This window comes from Amblyomma mixtum, chromosome 2 (assembly GCF_055824585.1).
Source record: "Amblyomma mixtum isolate Tamu chromosome 2, ASM5582458v1, whole genome shotgun sequence".
Classification (NCBI taxonomy): Eukaryota; Metazoa; Arthropoda; class Arachnida; order Ixodida; family Ixodidae; genus Amblyomma; species Amblyomma mixtum.
In genome coordinates, this window is record NC_143013.1 from 206601167 (window position 1) to 206619229 (window position 18063).

The 18063-nt window shown below is 46.0% G+C and overlaps 1 protein-coding gene across 1 annotated transcript in view; it reads left to right on the forward strand.

Moving 5' to 3' along the window:
• Positions 1-1918: 1918 nt before the first annotated feature.
• The window catches only part of LOC149362356 (uncharacterized), a 36453-nt gene continuing 20308 nt past the window's right edge, over positions 1919-18063 (forward strand). Inside the window, exons 1-3 of the mRNA XM_089572996.1 lie at positions 1919-2043; positions 8922-9061; positions 15556-15648. Of these exons, the coding sequence (XP_089429122.1) occupies positions 2007-2043; positions 8922-9061; positions 15556-15648 (270 nt within the window). The 5' untranslated portion in view covers positions 1919-2006. The remainder of the gene's footprint in view (positions 2044-8921; positions 9062-15555; positions 15649-18063) is intronic.

An 18063-nucleotide genomic window follows, 5' to 3' on the forward strand; every position in this document is an offset into this window, starting at 1 on the left:
GCAGACAGGGTGGCTGGCTGTTTCTAGCACAATCTCCCCACCATCCTCCAGCCCATCCGTCGTTACCTGAGCCTAACCAGCTCCTTTCGCCCTTCTGCATTGCTCCTAATGCTCTCATTACTCCCTCTATATTTGCCGGACGGATTTCCCATAGCTACTCACCACTGCCTCCATTTTTAACATCCTGATTACTTTGGCTACTGTATAGATTTGTGTAAAACTTGTGGGGATCCATATTGCCCCTCACCCCCTGAGACATGTCTATCCCCCCCACCCCCTCCCGGGTGGGGAGCGGGGGAAGCGAGGAAAAGGCATACTGCGTCGTCACGTGGGAATCAGGAACGTGTCGTCGTCGGTGTCATCAAATGAAGTGGAATTGCTTAGGATATCGAGATAAGTTGTTCCGTTCTGCAGACGTGCTTGTGTCGATTGTCATGTGAGTTTTTATTCTGTTTTCTTTCTCCTTTGATCTTTTTTGCCTCCCACAGGAAGCACTTCTGTGCCCTCCATATAAAAGGAATCCTGCTTTAGTAAAGAGCAGTTGTCAGTTGGCGCTCTCTGTTGTGTCTTCGTCATGTCTTTTGTTCGCGAAAAGTTTAGCGCATTTCTTCTCGATGTATACCCAACTGCGCCCAATTCTCGCACTTCGACTTAGGGAATAATGTGTTGCATTCATTTTTATTCATTTTTTATTATACATACTGCAGGCCCTTTTCAGGCCCATGCAGGAGTGTTTACAATGCATCATTGCGATCAAACAGAGTAAAAACAAAAAATCAAAAATACAGAGATGCTCTCTGATCCCATTACAAAAAGAATAGGAGAGAATTAAGCAGAAAAGTCAAATTTTTCGATATAATTAACAAATAATTTCACAGACGTACACTTCACCGCATCTTCGGGCAATTTATTCCAATATGATGTATCACTATATCGTACGGACTAACGCTAGCGAGATTCTAACGAGTTTCGCGTGCGTAACAGGGCGTGGTGTGAAGCTACTGCGATCTGGTTTGCTGCGCTAATATACCGTTCAAGCAAGAGGTGCAAATAAAATTTCCCATAACTGAAGCTGCGAATAATGCATAATATTTTTGGCAAATGATCAGAAATTTTGAAAGCGGCCAACCTAACCTAACATTATTCACGTAGAGCCTTTGCACTGTGAATACTTCAGCGCCTCTCGCGCAGTGACCGCGTCATAGGCGGGTTGCTAATACCTGAGCATATCGTCAAGTATTTCGAGTGGCTCATTGCAGATTGTTTTGAAGAAAGAAGAGCGTATCTCAAGGCGAACAGAGGGAAATACAGAAAAAGACAACACGTCCGAGCCTCTTTGTTGTCATTTTCCGCCGCCGGTCTTGTTACGTCGACCAACAAGCCAAGAAGACAGCAAAATGCACTGCGCAGTTTTTTTTTCATCCTCAAAACGCAGCTAAAAATTGAAGCGGCGCTCACTTTCTAGACTACACTAAAAAGAAAAAAAACATCAAATGAAGCAGCGTTTCTTTCCTGCTTTAATCTACGCTTTTGGCCCTAGTAGAGATATCTGCTGAAGACAGTACAAAATTTAAAACATCGAAAGTAGGATCATGTAAAGATATCATGTGGGATGAGGGTTCACGGTGGCTTAACGAGTCAAAGCGACTCAGGCTATGAAGGACGCCGTAGTGAAAGGCTGCGGAAACTTACGCCACCTGGGATTCTTTAACATGCACTGACGTCACACAGTACAGGGGCCTCTAGGATTTCGCCCCCGTCGAAATTCGACCGCCACGGCCGGGATCAAACCCGCGTCTTTTTAGTCGGCAGCCCGGTACCATAATTACTGAGCCACCGCGGCGGCTCCGTGTAGGGTAAATACGAGCAAGCGAAAACTTCCTAGAGTCGACGTGACAGCTGCCCGCCCCCGGCCTACGCGTCATAGACCGTTCAGCGCCGGAAAATAGGCGCGCTTCGTTTGCGTTCGCGCATTTCCTTCTGAAACACCCCCGCGGACGGTCGCTATGCCGGACCTCAAGGAAAAAGTGGCTCTCATCACAGGTAAGGAACGCTCTTTGTAAACATCGTGTGCGTGTTGCCTTCGCTGCGGGGGACATCAACCTACGCCGACCAGAGGACATATGCGGATGAGCACTTTAATTCACCCGAGTACCGTATCTTCCCACTGTATAGCAGTCACCGCTTTGAATGCGATCTACGGTGTTCAGCAGATGCGATTTTGTCTCCCTAAAAGAGTTAAGTACATCGTGAAATCCACGGATACACGTAAACATTGCTCGGCAAGGCCGTACTTCATGTAAGCAGTTTATAGCGGAGGCAATGCATGTAGCTATCGCATATACGATGCCAAAATATCATGCATTAATTGTCATTTTTCCGTTAGTCAGCACGTCCTCTCAAACCGGTGTGTACTGAACCTATCCTTCCTAGTAAGCCTTAGAAATATGGCTGTAATCATTCTGAGCTCCAATATCTCTGCATGCACACAAAACGTGTGTTCCAAAGGAACCCTGCCGCTAATTTTAAAAAAAAAAGTTCACTGCTATCGCATACAGAAATGCTCTCACGGTATACTAATTCTACTGCTGGTGGACGCCAGAAAACAAGTGAATTATGAGGAGGGTAGATGTGTAGGCCAGTTGGTGAGACATGAACGAGCTAAACACCGCAGCGGACACGGGACAGAGAAAGAAGATGACACTGGGCGGTACTTGCAACTAAAATTTTATTTGAAAGTTCATGGCTTTTTAAAGACAGAGGCACGTGTGATCTTACAATCAGGTAAAAAAGAATGAATGAAAAGCAACAGATAACAAGACCTAACTGACAACAATGCACATGGAAGTTATGCATATGTTGAAGTCCAGTTTTTTCCTTCAAGTAGAGCGGCTGGAAAAGGCAGGGTACCCGAGGTTTTTGTTAACCGCAGTTGCTGAAACAGTGGCCAATAAGCTCCGTAAAAAGAAAAAAGAAGTTGCTTCCCAAGAACCAGCCGGCCAGAAAAAAGTGGAAGTCATTCCCTACCTGCACAGGGTTTCACATAATCTAAAAAAGATTTCAGGCAAATATGGCATCGACATTGTATTTTCGGCACCGTGTAAGCTCTTTAGATTATGCAATCTAGTGGGAAAAGGGGACTAGATTCGAGGAACTTGCGGCAAGAAACACTTGGAAGAAAATAAGCGTGTCGCATGTGCAACAGGGGTAATCTAGATCCCCCTCAGTTGTGGGCGTTTTTATATTGGACAAACCGGTATGTGCTTAAATGATCGTTTGAGAGAACATGCGCGTTCCTTGGGGGAGGCGGAGGGTTCGAATCTGCCTGTTCATTGCCGCAGGTGTCAGGGTTGTTGCCCTCAGTTCAGCCAGACCCAGATTGTTGGAAGAAGGAAGAGGCAGCTTGAGAGAGAGATTAGAGGCCATTGCCATCTTGCGCTCGCAACCGGATGAATGCGTTAGTTCGCCTTCGGTTTCCATCCTCCAAAAAGAACTGAGTTTCCTTGAAAGGTAACAGGTTGGGTGGATTCCTTTTGGCGTTCTTTTCCTTCTTTTGTCTTGTGGTTTTCATGCTTCTACATGCGGTTGACGGTTTTTACACTTCTGATATCTGTAGATTGTGACTCTCATGATGAGCACCGCATAACGTTTTAATACTTCTGATTACTGTAGATTGTGACTCGCAGGATGAGCATTGCATAACTTCCATGTGCATTGTTGACAGTTAGGTCTTGTTATCTGTTGCTTTTCATTCATTCTTTTTTACCTGATTGTAAGATCACACGTGCCTCTGTCTTTAAAAAGCCATGAAGTTTCAAATAAAATTTTATTTGCAAGTACCGCCCTGTGTCGTCTTCTTTCTCTGTCCTGTGTCCGCTGCGGTGTTTATCTCCTTCAAGTGAAATATGCAAGCTTGTGAGATGGTTAACTTATTTCTACTCAGTTTTTTACCTGTTGCAGTTCAATGTCTGCTCTGCAATTAGAGACTTTAGCTCGCCATTAGTAACAGCTATATAAGTATTCCTAATATCAAATACGTAATAAGCCTTGGCTCTGTGATTCAAAAGATTCTGGCCGTCTGACTCACAGTTCAATAACCGCGCTTTTCCTGTGTATACGCAGCAACTGGCGGCAGTACGCGGCACGCGCCCAACGTAGACACAGGTGCTGGTGTGCGTCGCTGTGCGCGGACTGTAACAGCGAGGTTATCGAACTCCGAGTGAGAAGGCCAGAATATGGTGAGCCACAACGTTGATGGCAATCGCGTTCGCTGTAATCCTTATAACTGTAATAGTACTTATCACTAACGGCCGGCTAGAAATATTCAAAAGCAAACCAGGCCGCAGCGTTGGCTCAGGGTTTCTGATGCTCGGCTGCTGTCCGGAATAACGCTCATTAGATCCCGCCGCTGTGATCGCATTTAGATGGAGAGGATATGCTAGAGGAGCGTGCATTGAAATATATCAGTGTATTTTAAAGAACCCCAGGTTGACGGAAACCAGACCAAATGCTGCCGGATGCCTTATTTTAATACCGTACTTAGTCGCGTATAGTCCAACCTATTTCTTTTTTTTTTAATCCTCTCCTCAAACTCGAGTATCTGCAATACGCGAACCATGGACTGGGCCGAGCGCAAACCAAGGCGTAAAACGCAACGAGGCGGACGGTTCCAATGAGGTTGGTGTGGAAACTTTTGCGCTCTGGCTGCCGTCGAGCCTTCACTAAAACACGCAATCCCTACCAATATCGCTATAAGAAGTTTAACGTGCCTCTTCTTTTTCAAAAGAGCTGCGCAAAATATTCTTAGGTAAGGCAGGTACAAAGATTTCTGCAGAGCCTCACTGCGCCAGGGCCGCTCCGACCGCACGCTTCAGAGATCTGATAATAAAAAAGAAAACGAAAAAAAACCTACGTTGTGCGTCACGCTTCCCAAGCGTCGGCGAGCATTCTGAGCTGCATTTAAGCAAGCTGTTATCATATGAGCGGATTTTTAGGAAAAGTGAGCTGTACGGCGCCCGAGTCTGATGTCGCCGATAAGCATGTCATATGCTGCTGGGCAAAACAGCAACCCCGCCCTTTGGCGTGCAATAACAACGACAAGATTTCCGTGCACACAAGTAGGATTGCTGCCATTAATGTGCTACATCAGCGGCGCTTTCAAGGTTGTAGGCGTACGCCCAAATCTAGTACCACGAAATGAAGACGCTTAGGCGTTGCGTTGTCAGTCGCGCCTATCCCGCGACGAAGAGCCTCCGTGCTCGGCGCATTTTTCCGTCTCGGACGTAGAGCTTCTCAAGGCACCGCCACTGTTTTGATACGAAGTGCGTTGTGCCTTTCTCCTGCCTTGCCTTGCACGTTGGTGGAATGGAGCTTCCGTTGATCAAGCTATCGCAGATTCCAACATTTTTTTTTAATTTGCATTTCTCAGAATTTAAGGGTGACTGATTGTCGCATCGATCAGTATATGGGATTGGAAATGGTGGCTAAAAATTGATTTAAGTCTTGTGATTTTGTGACTAGATAATTTCTAAACATAACTCTGACGTTTTTGACGTGCTTTAAAGTTAGTATAACCATGGCGGGAAAGCTGTCTTTGATGCTCGAAAGGCGCATCTCTATACTTTACTCGTGGGCTTTCCTCAGACGCCCGTGATTAAAAATCTGGTCCATCCTAGAAGATGTATATGAGAATAACAGTTACAATTAGTAGCGAGGTCAATTTGTCCGCTTATCAAGAAGGACACTTCTCGTTGTCTTTCCTACCGAATCAATAGATCCTTTTGTAGCGCTCCGATTATAACGCTGATACATTTAAGAGAGCACGTTGTTGGGCGAGTCGGTCGTACATACTTAAACAAGGGAATTGCGCTAAAAAAGACACGGACAAGAAGGGGACAAGGACGGGCGCAAACTCGCGACTGAGTTTGCGCCCGTCCTGAATGTCACTTTGCCAAAGGCAAAGGTCTTTTCTTGTCATTCTTTTTCCTTTCCTTTCTTTCCTTCTTCTTTTCTTTCTTCCTTTCCTTCTTTCTTTCTTCCTTTCTTTCTTATTTCCCTTCTTTCTGTCTTTCTTGCTTTCGTTCTTTCACTCTCGCATTCTTCCCTCCCTTACAGTGCGGTTCATGTATCCACCGAGATGTGAGACAATTACTGCACCATTTCCTTTCCTAAAAAGCCAGAAACTAATTTAACTTATACCCGCTGCAGTGGCTCAGTCGTTAAGGCGCTCGTCTAACAAGCCGGTGTGCCCGGGTTCGAACCCCACCGCGGCGGCCGCATTTAGATGGTGGTGGTGGTGGAAAACATTTATGTACAGGTATAATACAGGAGGTTATGGATGAGCTGACCCAGAGGGGGCCAGCCCTTACAAATACAAGGTGGAGGTCCCTAGTTCGGGACCCCAGTGGCATCGGCCGCCGCCCGGGCTCGCGCGACCAAGGCCCGTTGGGCCTGCAGGTCAGAGCAGCCGAGCAGGGTCGCCTCCCAGTCCTCCCGGGTTGGGTTGGGGTGAGGGGGGATAGCAGGGTTGGAGGGGCAGGCCCACACCATGAGGTAGATGTCCGAAGACTTCTCCGCACAGTGTGGACAGCTGCCCGAGAAAGAAGGGTCGAAGTGTTTCTGAGCCGCCGGGCACAGCAACGTATTAGTATACAGGCGGAGCAGAAGCCGCTCCTCCGCCTTTGAGAGACCTTTACACGGGCGGGGATAAAGACCATGGCCAGATTGATAGAGTAAAACGATGTCTTTGAAGGTGTAAGCTGGAATAAATTCGAGTTCCTGATCGTCAGGGTCGGAGGGGAATATCCGGTGAGAGAGCGCGCGGGCGGCGTCGTCAGCTGCCTCATTTCCCTCAAGGCCCATGTGAGCGGGAGCCCAAACGATACGCCGGTGCGCGGGGTCACCGGTGTAGACGCTGTTTTGGGTAATGCGGTAGGCTAGATACGGTACCCAGCCCTGCTCGACGTTCCGACATGCCCCTCGCGAGTCGGAAATAATTGTTTTTGAATTGGAATCAGATGCAGCCAACGCAATGGCGACCTCCTCCGTGTGTTATGTCACGGGCTCGGAAAGTAAGGCCATTCACTGTTTTGGATTGGTGGACGACTGCGGCTGTGTACCATCCCCCATGGCGGGGGCCTGAGGCATCCACGTAGAATACGTCGGGTTTCGATCCATAGTGGCGGGCCAGGGCTTCCGCCCGCGCCAGGCGCCGGCGATTATGGTCCTCACGGTTCATGTTCGCGGGAAGAGGGCGCACGTGGAGGGCGCATCTCCACTGGGATGAAATACGTACGCGCTCTTCCATGAGAGTGGTGTGTTGGATGTGTAGTCGGGCAAGGAGGCAGCGACCCGACGATGTCTTCGAGAGACGTGTGTATTGGTTAGTCAAGTGGGCTTCTCGGAGCTCCCGAAATGTGTTCACTATGCCTAGCCCCAGGAGGCGCTTTTTGGAGGTGGTCACGGGGAGGCCTAGAGCCCGCTTAATAATTTTGCGGAGGATGACTTCGAGTGAATCCTCGTCTTGCTTCCGCAGGTGGAGGTATGGAGTCGAATATAGAATTCGACTGGTTACAAATGCAAGCGCCAGCCGCAAGGCGTCCTTACATCGTAACCCCCCGCGCTTCTTAGAAATCCGGCGGACCAAGCGGCCCACCTGGTCCCCCACCTGACGGAGTTTGGCCAATATTGTTTCTGACCATCTGTCTTGATGTATAAAGAGCCCCAGTACCCACGCTTCGATATTTTCAGGGATTGGACCTGCCTCGTGAGACAATGAAATTTTGGCTGTGCCCTTTGGTGCGGGGCGTATGTGCACAAATTCAGACTTTTGGGTGGAGCATTGGAGGCCGCAGAGGCGAGCATAACGGTCCACTATGGTGGCCGCCTCCTGCAGGTTAGCCTCAATGTCTGCAAGGGAACCCTGCGTGGCCCACAGGGTGATGTCATCAGCGTAAAGCGCATGCAAGCGAAGCGCAGAAGGCGCCCGTGTGGTGTGCGATCTCAGTGCACGTTTCTTTCACTCTCACTTTCCTCCCTTCCTTTTCGGCGAGGTTCAGGTGTCCGCCGAGGTATGTGAGATAGTTACTGCGCCATTTCCTTTCCTCAAAAACCAATTTACCAACGTAAGCTATGTTTAACCGTCCCTGGTGCCAGCAAGCACCACTGAGATCTGCGATATTTACCCTGAGTATCTATTGTAGAGAGAGGGTGGGGTAGATGGTCCTTTGCGATCACAAAATGAACAAGGGAGGGGAAGACCTCAGGTTGCTTGAGCCAACGTTTCGACAAGGGGACTTGTCTTCGTCTGGGCAAAGCGTTCATCATTGGCAGGGATTAAATAGGGCCTTCGCTCCGAGGAGGAAGGCCCCGGGTGTGGGGAAGGAAAGTGGTGTGAGAGGGGATGCGTGTCAGGAAGGGCAGGGAGGTGAATCTTGATTCGTTAAGCTGCAATAGTGGAAAAACTTATATCCGGGGGGTGTGTAATGAACAAAGGCTTTGAAGGGGCTGCGACGGGGGGGAGGCGCTGGGTGAACCTGTAAAACTCAGATAAGAGGATTAGTCAGCGTGGTACAGGGAAATGAGAACAAGGCAAACAAAATAGGCTGACCCTGGAAGGAGTATCTATTGTGAGGCAGTCAGCTGCATTGGGCTATTGACCGTTAAAATTAAAAAAATAATTTGCAAGTCACGGAAAATTAAATTCTGGGTCATTTGTGTTCCCTATCAGCTTTTGTATGTAAACGTTATTCTTATCTCCTGTTGAACAGAGCGGCTCAATTTGCACTTTTCGGCGTGTGTATTCTAAGTAGAGCTTTGTAGGCGCCCTTTCACAGCCAATGACACTGAACACTAATTTACTGTATGATCCGAAACTCATGAATCGCGTTATTCGTTCTTACCCTCTCATTGTTTTCACGCAGGAGCATCCTCCGGTATCGGAGAAGGCACAGCTCTGCATTTCGCCTCCCTTGGCTGCTGGCTGGCACTCACTGCACGGAACAAGGAAGCTCTTGATGGCGTGGCCAAAAAATGCAGAGCGAGGGGTGCTCCGAGTGAGAAGGTATGAGTACGGAAATAATATCTGATAATGCATGTCCCAGCTACCACGCCAGGGAATGAGTGAATACATTGCTTCATCGAAGGTATATGGACACAAAATGCTACACAGATGTTAGAAACCGCATCCTTCGGAGCCTCAGCGCCGGCAACGTTACCATCGCATACACTAAAAAGCCTAGATGTCTAAACTCCGCGTCTCTTTTTTCTCCCAGTCATGAGGCTTGTCATGTTTGCCAATGCACGTGTTGTACTTGTCGCCGATGGCGGCACAGCTTTGTGAATAATAGCTGCGCGTAAGCATTGAGTGGCACCAACTATAGCGGTGATGGGCTGGCTTACGATCGAAAAATAGGCCTTGTGAATTCTTGACTTTTAATGTTAACTTTTGTCCACGTATTCTATCCTCATAGGAAGCAACGTTGTAATCCAATCTCTCCAACTATTTCTCATTCGTCACGCGACTGAGAAGGGCGAGAGATGCTTGAAATTTGAAATATCTCTTTCTCAAATGTTTTAGGCGAAGCCCACAAGGTGGAGTAAATTTGTAATAAGGGAGTAATTACTCATTGGCATCCACCCAAGCGCAGCCATACGGCTACAAAGGAAAGTTATACAGCTTTCTCAGAAACTTCGTAGTTAAAGAAACATTCGTCCTGGTCCGGGGTTCGAACCCGGAACCACCGCTACACCGGAGCAGTCGCTCTACCAACTGAGCTAACCGGGACGGCAAGCATATGGTAGGGCGAGAGCGAATTGATGAATAACTTGAAGTGGGAACAGTGTTTCTCAAATGTTTTAGGGGAAGCCCCCAAGGTGGAGTAAATTTGTAATAAGGGAGTAATTACTCATTGGCATCCACCCAAGCGCAGCCATACGGCTACAAAGGAAAGCTATACAGCTTTCTCAGAAACTTCATAGTTAAAGAAAAATTCGTCCTGGTCCGGGGTTCGAACCCGGAACCACCGCTACACCGGAGCAGTCGCTCTACCAACTGAGCCAACCGGGACGGCAAGCTTATGGTAGGGCGAGAGCGAATTGATCAATAACTCGAAGTGGGAACAGTGTTTCTCAAATGTTTTAGGGGAAGCCCCCAAGGTGGAGTAAATTTGTAATAAGGGAGTAATTACTCATTGGCATCCACCCAAGCGCAGCCATACGGCTACAAAGGAAAGCTATACAGCTTTCTCAGAAACTTCGTAGTTAAAGAAAAATTCGTCCTGGTCCGGGGTTCGAACCCTTTGTAGCCGTATGGCTGCGCTTGGGTGGATTCCAATGAGTAATTACTCCCTTATTAGAAATATCTCTGTACCTGTCATCAAGCCGTGGCGTCCGATTCGCTCTTAACGGTTCTTTACTGACTTAATTTCCTACCAGCGATCCCCTTTGAGGAACAGACGGTAGCGAAAGTTCGATTTGCAAATTATTCTGCACACAATATCATTTTACGCAACGCTGTCACTCTTCAGCAGCTAACTGCTGCATCGCCGCCACTTTTTTCATGTTTTCGATATGTGCTCGCTACTTTGTACCACTCAGAATAACAGTTCAGGCCATTCTAAAAGCAGTGGACTCATCGAGCGCCTGTCATGAACTCAAATGGCGGTCTAATAAACGCAGGCTTCGAAAGACGATACTGGTTGACTATTATTCTACAGGCTGCATCAGGTAACTTGACTGCGGGATTAAAAATTATTGGCACTTAATAATAAATAACGGCTTCGCGCAACTCACAGCATTGTTTTAAATTCCTCCTAGTTGCTTCACTATCGAAGAGAAATAATGACGATGAATATTAATGACGGAAGGGCATCTGTAGCCAAAGAGCGACATGTAGAACAAGGTTTCTTCTTCTACTCAAGGTGGAGTCCAAGACCAATTTCCTAAGCAGTTCACCCTAAAGAAGCCGCGCAGCAGGCAGGGAACCGAATAATAATTAGGCGATCTCGGTAATTCAATTTTAGGGCGAAACATTTGCGAAACAGAATTTGTTCAGAAATAACCGATTCAATAAGTCTTGCCACTTACGTCACGCGTGGTGCTTTTTTCCTATATCTAAGAAAGCCATCAAGGTATGAAAACAAACAAATATTTATTTTATTTATTTTTTATTTATTCGATACTGTCAATCCCATCAGGGATTGTAACAGGGAGGGCTTTCAAAAGTACAGAGGCACACAAAAAAATAGCAATGGTAATTAATCAAAGTACATAAAAAATTTAACACGAGATTATACATTAGAAGATACGTATAACAAATAAACCAGAATGAGGAGCATGTGACATGATTTTGGCGGACAATAATACCACAAGGGAAAACACAAACGGAAGGAATAACTTCGTAATGACATATATGAGCTCAATAAATACTAAGATATAAGTAGTTGATTTTCCACACGTGTGCTAAAGGAATTTAATGATGGATTACAAACAATGGATGTGTGCAAGGTGTTCCATTCGCGTATAGCACGAGGGAAGTATGAATATTTGAAAGTGTCAGTACGGAATGAAAACTCGTTTAGAGCGTGTATGTGTTTATTACGGGTTTGTCGCGTTTGTGATTTTGATATGTATCTTGAAGTGTCGACTTTTAATTGATTGTGTACGAATTGATACCTGGTTTTAAGGAGCGCTAGTTTTGCTCTGTTTTTAAGGGTTAGTAGTCCTGCGTGTTTGAGTAGTTCTGTTGGTGAGTCTGTCAACTTGTGTTTATTAAATATACATCTGACCGCCTTCCTCTGCACTGCTTCTATTTGTTTCGTAAGCTTGTTAGTGAAAGGAAACCAAACAAAATTAGCATACTCTAAAATTGGTCTGACATATGTGTTATACGCAAAGAGCTTTGTTTCTGATGGTGCTAGTTTGTGGCGTCTGTTAATTAAAAATAACTGTTTTAAGGCGGTAGATGTGACGTTGTTAACATGAGAATCCCATCTGAGGTCAGAGGTCAGTGTTATGCCTAAATATTTATATTCGGACACCGAATCAAGAGGAATGTTGTTTAATGTGTACTGGAAATTTGATCGGTGTATCTTTCTGGTTACGGATAAAGAAACTGATTTTTTAACATTAATAGTCATCTGCCATTCTTCACACCACTTTGTCACTGCTGTTAAAGCGTTATTTAAAGCTATATCGTTATCGACGCAGTTAATTTCCTGGTAAAGTACATAGTCATCGGCAAAGAGTTTAATATTGTGAGAAATACTAGTAGGTAAGTCGTTTATAAAAATTAAAAATTATACTGGGCCAAGAACACTTCCTTGTGGCACGCCGGATGTAACATTAGCTTTTTCGGACTTAGCATTGTTAATTTCGACGAATTGAGTACGGTCAGTCAAATAATCAACGATCCAATCTTCTATAGGGCCAGCTCCAAGGGCTGCATTAAGTTTCATATTAAGTTTGGAATGTGATACGCGGTCGAAAGCTTTCGAAAAGTCTAAGAAAATGAGATCAATTTGTTTCTGTTGATCAATAGCGAAGGATATGTCATGTGTAAGTTCGATTAGTTGTGTGACTGTAGAAACTCCTTTCCGAAAGCCGTGCTGAAAAAGTGTTGAAATTTGATTTTCCTCTAAGTAGGTTGTTATGTGCTTTAAGATAATGTGCTCTAGTAACTTGCATACAGTGCTTGTTAGTAAAATTGGTCCGAAATTTGAGGGATCTGATATGCTTCCTGTTTTGTGTATAGGTGTCACTTCAGCTATTTTCCATTCTTTAGGAATAGTGTGCGATGACAATGACTTGTTAAAAAGTATTACTAAACACTTTGCTACCCATTCGGCATATCTACGCAAGAAAATATTAGAGATTCCATCAGGTCCTGATCCTTTCTTTGTGTCCAAGTTTAATAAGGGGTTTAAGACTCCTGCTTCTGTTACAGTAAGGGGTTCTAAATTATTTCCTGAGCAAAAACAAATACGAGGCTTAATTCCGTTGTCTGTAGTGAAAATAGAAGTAAAGTAGTTATTCAGCGTGGTTGCAATATTTCTGTTTTCCTCTCGAGATGCTTCGTTATCTTTTCGTGATTTAGGGTTCAGGTGACGCCAGAACTTTTGGGGAGCATCTTTTAAGAAACGAGTCAGCGTATTAGTAAAGTAAAATCTTTTAGCTGTTCTTATTTTGCTAGCCTCGAACCTTACCCGATAGCCTCGAACCTTACCCGTGGCGATACGCGGCAGCCGCCTTCATAAACAAAGCTGAAAGGGAGGTGTGTCCTTCGGTTTGCTGGAAGCAGGCAAAAGCGGCATAACCCTTTCCACCACGTTGCGAAAAACAGCCCCCGCGTGTCGCCACATGTAGGGCTCGAGGCTATCTGCCACGGGCTCCCGTGTTCACGCTCATAAATTTCATGACTGTACATACGAAGAGCGGCAAAGACGTGAAATTGGGGTACATAGGTCGCCGTTTCAAATCCCTGCCGCGAGCTCGGCTGTAACTGGGCTAGTAAGTATATGCTGCTCAAAACGCTCAATCGTATGAAACCATCTGGAACATTCTGCGGCAAACAGTTGTCCCACAAATTTTACGCGAGTTTCGGGACTGAGTGGCCAAACTTGCACTCCTGCCACACAGGTATATAGGCGTATTAGACTGGAATTGTTCAGTTTCGAATTCAAGCGCTCGGGCATCACGCTGCCGACTGTGTTATTTGATTTCATTATGTAACCACCTTGGTTGCTATGGCAACCACCGGGTTACGATTTGCGTTTTAGCGCATAATGACGAGGCCCGGAAGGAGAGAAATAGAACTTAACGCTACAAAAATAAAACTACACCTGAAAGAAAACTTCGACACCGTGACCACAAGACAGACGCGCAGCGTGCTGGCGACCAACGGGGAAGGTTCCGAAATCGGTGCACGAAATCATAAATTGTGGGCTAAAGATGCTCAATGGGTTCTGGAATTCAAGCGCAACAAAGACAGCACAGAGAATAGGAGAACAGCGGGACATGCGCTCCCCGAAACGTTTTACTTACTTCATAAACAGCTGTATAAACAGACACGGGGATAAGTTGGAAACAACAGTTGAATGATCATGCGCCAGATATAAAAGGCCGCAATAAAGGGGGGGGGGGGGTGTTACAGAGTTGCTTCAGCGGGAACTAAAGCTTATATAAAAACTTATTCTTTCTTATGCAGCATTAAGAAAGTGATACAAACACATGCACTCCCACTCTTTCTAATTTGGTGCGCCTCTATCAATTGGCGGGTGATTGTGTCTTAACTCTTGCTCACAATGTTGGTTTCATAAAGTCTTGGTTGACGTGTGTTTTCTTCTTTCCGGCATTCCTTGCAGTGATGTGGCAGGTGGAAGCGTTTTTCAGTGAGAGTTTGTGCTCTTTTAATTGTTCATTAATACAACAGCCTTTTTGCCCGATTGAATTTTTACACACGTCAGTGGGATGCTCTACACAATCTGACCGCAAATTCCGCAAAAGGGTTGGCATGCTTTGTTTGACGCACTTTTTCTTACCAGCTGCTCAGCTCTGCTAATCACTCGGCACAATGATGCGAGTTGCCTAGGGGCAGAAAAAACGACAGGAACTTTATACCTGAAGGCAACATGCTTAAGGTTATAGGCAATTTTATGGGTGTACGGAATTATACACTGGTCTGGTTCGATTTTCTCAGGATTCACCTTTATCTCTTTTTCCTTTTCGTCCTAATTTCATCTTCTTTAGTAACGCTTCCATAACAGGGCTTAAGGCAGAGGAGGGGAATACCGCTTGTTTTAGCTTAAGGGACTGGCAGTAAAACCTTTCCTGCATTTTGTGATTGCACGACTTTTGAGAAGATTCCAGGCACATTACGGCAATGGCGCGTTTTATTGTTTTCCAGTGCGTGGAATCGAAAGGCAGCAATTCCACACGGGGAATTGTAAGGCTATGAAATGGTGCGCTAAGGAAAGAGTTGAAACTCTGATTTGCTGCAGAGAACACTCCAGCGTGCTGTGCTAACCGACGAGCGCCATCTGTAAATGTTCAGTTAAAGGCGCGAAACACATTCACAAGGAAGACGGAGGAGTCTGAGCGCCTCTAAGCGAAGGTGAACAATTACCAACAAGATGTTTTTTAAGCCCTCTAGAAAATACCTTTTGTTCCTCTCTCGCCATTTTCTTTTGTGTGATTCAAAGCAGTCAGAACCATTTATCTTAGGCATCTAATGCTTTCCTTGCTACCATTTCCGAGCATTTTCCTTGAGATAGTCAACGTTAGAGACTCTAGAACAACGCGCATGTTGTCGCGAGAACGCGGCGCCGGAATGTAATACACAGCGCCGGAATGTTGCCGTGTATGTTGTCCGACGAGAGAACACGTAATCCAAAATGCGTCTAACAGTCTGGAGGTGGACATCTATCGATGTAAGCGGTGTACCTGAAAGCCTTAAGACTAAAGATTCTTTCTCAGATTAGGTGGTTCGCAACATCGAATTTAAAACAAAAAAACATTGCATGTAACGACTCCTCACGTCCTGCCCTTTCTCGTCTTCAGGTTCTCGTGGTTGCTGGCGATATCCGCCGTCCTGAAGACGTGGCAGCAATTGTGAAGAAAACAGCGGATTACTTTGGGAAGATCGACATACTGGTGAGGTTGTGTCATGCTGATGCATGGCAACGCTTCTTTTTCTCCCTTCTAACGTTTAGAAAGGAAGTCAATTACAACGAGTACTAGGTTTCAAGAGGAACGGTGAAGAGCAAACAGATGGTTGGCGGCAGTGAGGAATTTATTCATTCATTACTCATTCTTTTCGCGCCAAAAGTTGTCTTCACAGTCGGAAATAGCAGTAGCATTAAGTTCCTCGGCAAGACCAATGTCACCCGACTTCGCGCACTTTTGCGTGGAAGTTCCCAGACATCCTTAGAGCGTGTGGGGGTAGCGGTCCCGGACTCAAAGGAGATGCCCTCGACTCAGCATGGCAAGCTCAGCGGAGACCAGCTACCAAGTGACAATAGGTTTTTGGTCGTTTGGTGCCCAGTTTTCGCCGTTCGTAAGCCAGAGAATAAGTCGGAGCAAAAGGTTCACAAACAAAAAAATTGAGGGGGCACTTTGCCTCTCTAAAGTGTTACAAGGTAAAAGCGTTTCCTGGCGCACTGGCGCATTTTTTACTGCTTATCTTTGTTTCTTATTTTTTTTATTTCTTTTATTTTTTATGAAACCCATACATTCACTAGGTGTGCCTTTATTCACGCTTAAACCCTGAGCCTTCGTGGCGGAGTGGTAGCGTCTCCTGTTCAAACTCTCCCCTCCCGGTTCGATTACCAGCCTCGACACAGTTTTTTTTTTAGTAGCGACGCCGAAACGCGGAAAAATCTGCCGACATGGCTGCTAACGACAGTATGAGGCATTAAAGGCTTTCGCTTTAATAAAGTTTATACAGCAATGAGACGACAGGTAAGCTTTCACAATCACTAGTAGAAACACATACAAAGTAATTAACAAAATAATGGAACTCGTGCAAAGTTACACTCAAGACAGACTACAATACAAAGGAAATATTTCACCTAAAGTGCAGTAACACAAGAGAGAGGCAAGCAAACAAAACACAATTTGTTCACCGGGCACTGCGACAGTCCCGCGACCAGAGGTCCACGGTGATGCCGTCCCGCAGTCTGCCGCGCGCTGTCTCGTTAGTCCGTGGCTTGGGCGAGTGGTGTTGTCCCGGGAGTCGAGCGACCTGCTTCAATGAAGCTTAAACGGCGGCTTGGGCTAAACTGACAGCGGTCAACGCCCTTGTTATATAGGCTTGGTCCGCGCCTGTTTGTTCTACGCGCCAAAGTAGGCGCGTGCTACACACAGTATCGGCCTTGCAGTCTCCTTTTTTTTTTCTCGCGCCGGCCGCGCGTCCTCATTGGTCAAAAGCCGGGAGTCGTTCTAGGAGCATATCAAAATTTCTGGCGTGGCGCCGCCGCCGACTTGCGAGCGAAGAGGAGGGGGACATGTCTTAGCGCACGCAAGACATGTCCCGGTTATGAGTAGAAGCATCTCCAACATTCTGGAAAAATCGACGTCATGGCTGACTCATTCCCTCCGGCGTGCGGTGATGGAGGGGCTGCCACATACACAAGGCTATAATAGTAGCTCTCCGGGGTTTCTTTCTGCCCCGTTGTACGACCCGCACTGGAGAGATGCGTCCGCGTGGCGCTGTTTTTCTTTCTTCGTTTAAAAAATGCGCCGAGTTTTGTGACAGCCAAAAAAAAAATGTAATAAAAAATAAAGCACTCAAACAGTAGAGGACAGCTGCCCTACGCATCAGTCAATAGATATTGACACACGGAAGCGATCTATGCACTAAAAAAATGCTAGCTCGCAATCTGCTCGAATCACATTACTGAGTAAAAAAAAATGTTTTTAAAAATACCTGATTCTTTTTCCCACTTGTAACAAGGTTGACAGGCTAAGAAGTCAGGTCGGAAGAAATACCGGTTATAAATTATGATAACCGTTCGAGTATGGATGCAATACAGTATTTCAAGTCTAAAAAGCTGAATGCTGTTAGAAAGAGGTCCCAACCATGACTGTTCTAAATATTTCCCAACGATTGCGCTGTTTCATTACTGCGCTTGATCAGCGCAGCAATTCGATGTTTTAAATCATGCATGCGTTGGTTGCGCCCCACGAACCTCTTTTCACCTATTCTGACCTCCTCTTATTCTTTCGTCAATGCGGTCAACTTCAGCGCATGTAGTTCAAACAATCAGATAAGTGTGCTCCGTCGCACTCGTTGCTCCTCATGGATGTGTGTTTCGCCTGCTTTCACTCCTCCTTCTTTCGCTTCTTCTTTGAAGCGCTTCAAGTCACTCCACGTCGTCCTCATTTCACCTTTTCCCCTAATCCGCTTACCGGTAACGCCACCTCCAAAGTTTCGAAAAAGAAGGGACGGGCGCGTAACAGCTGCGCTGTAAAAGTTATAATCCGCAGACCCCAATCTGGCAGCGTTGTTTTAGACCCGTTCAAACATGAATAAATAAGCAAATTGAGGGTTCCATACCCCACAAGCGT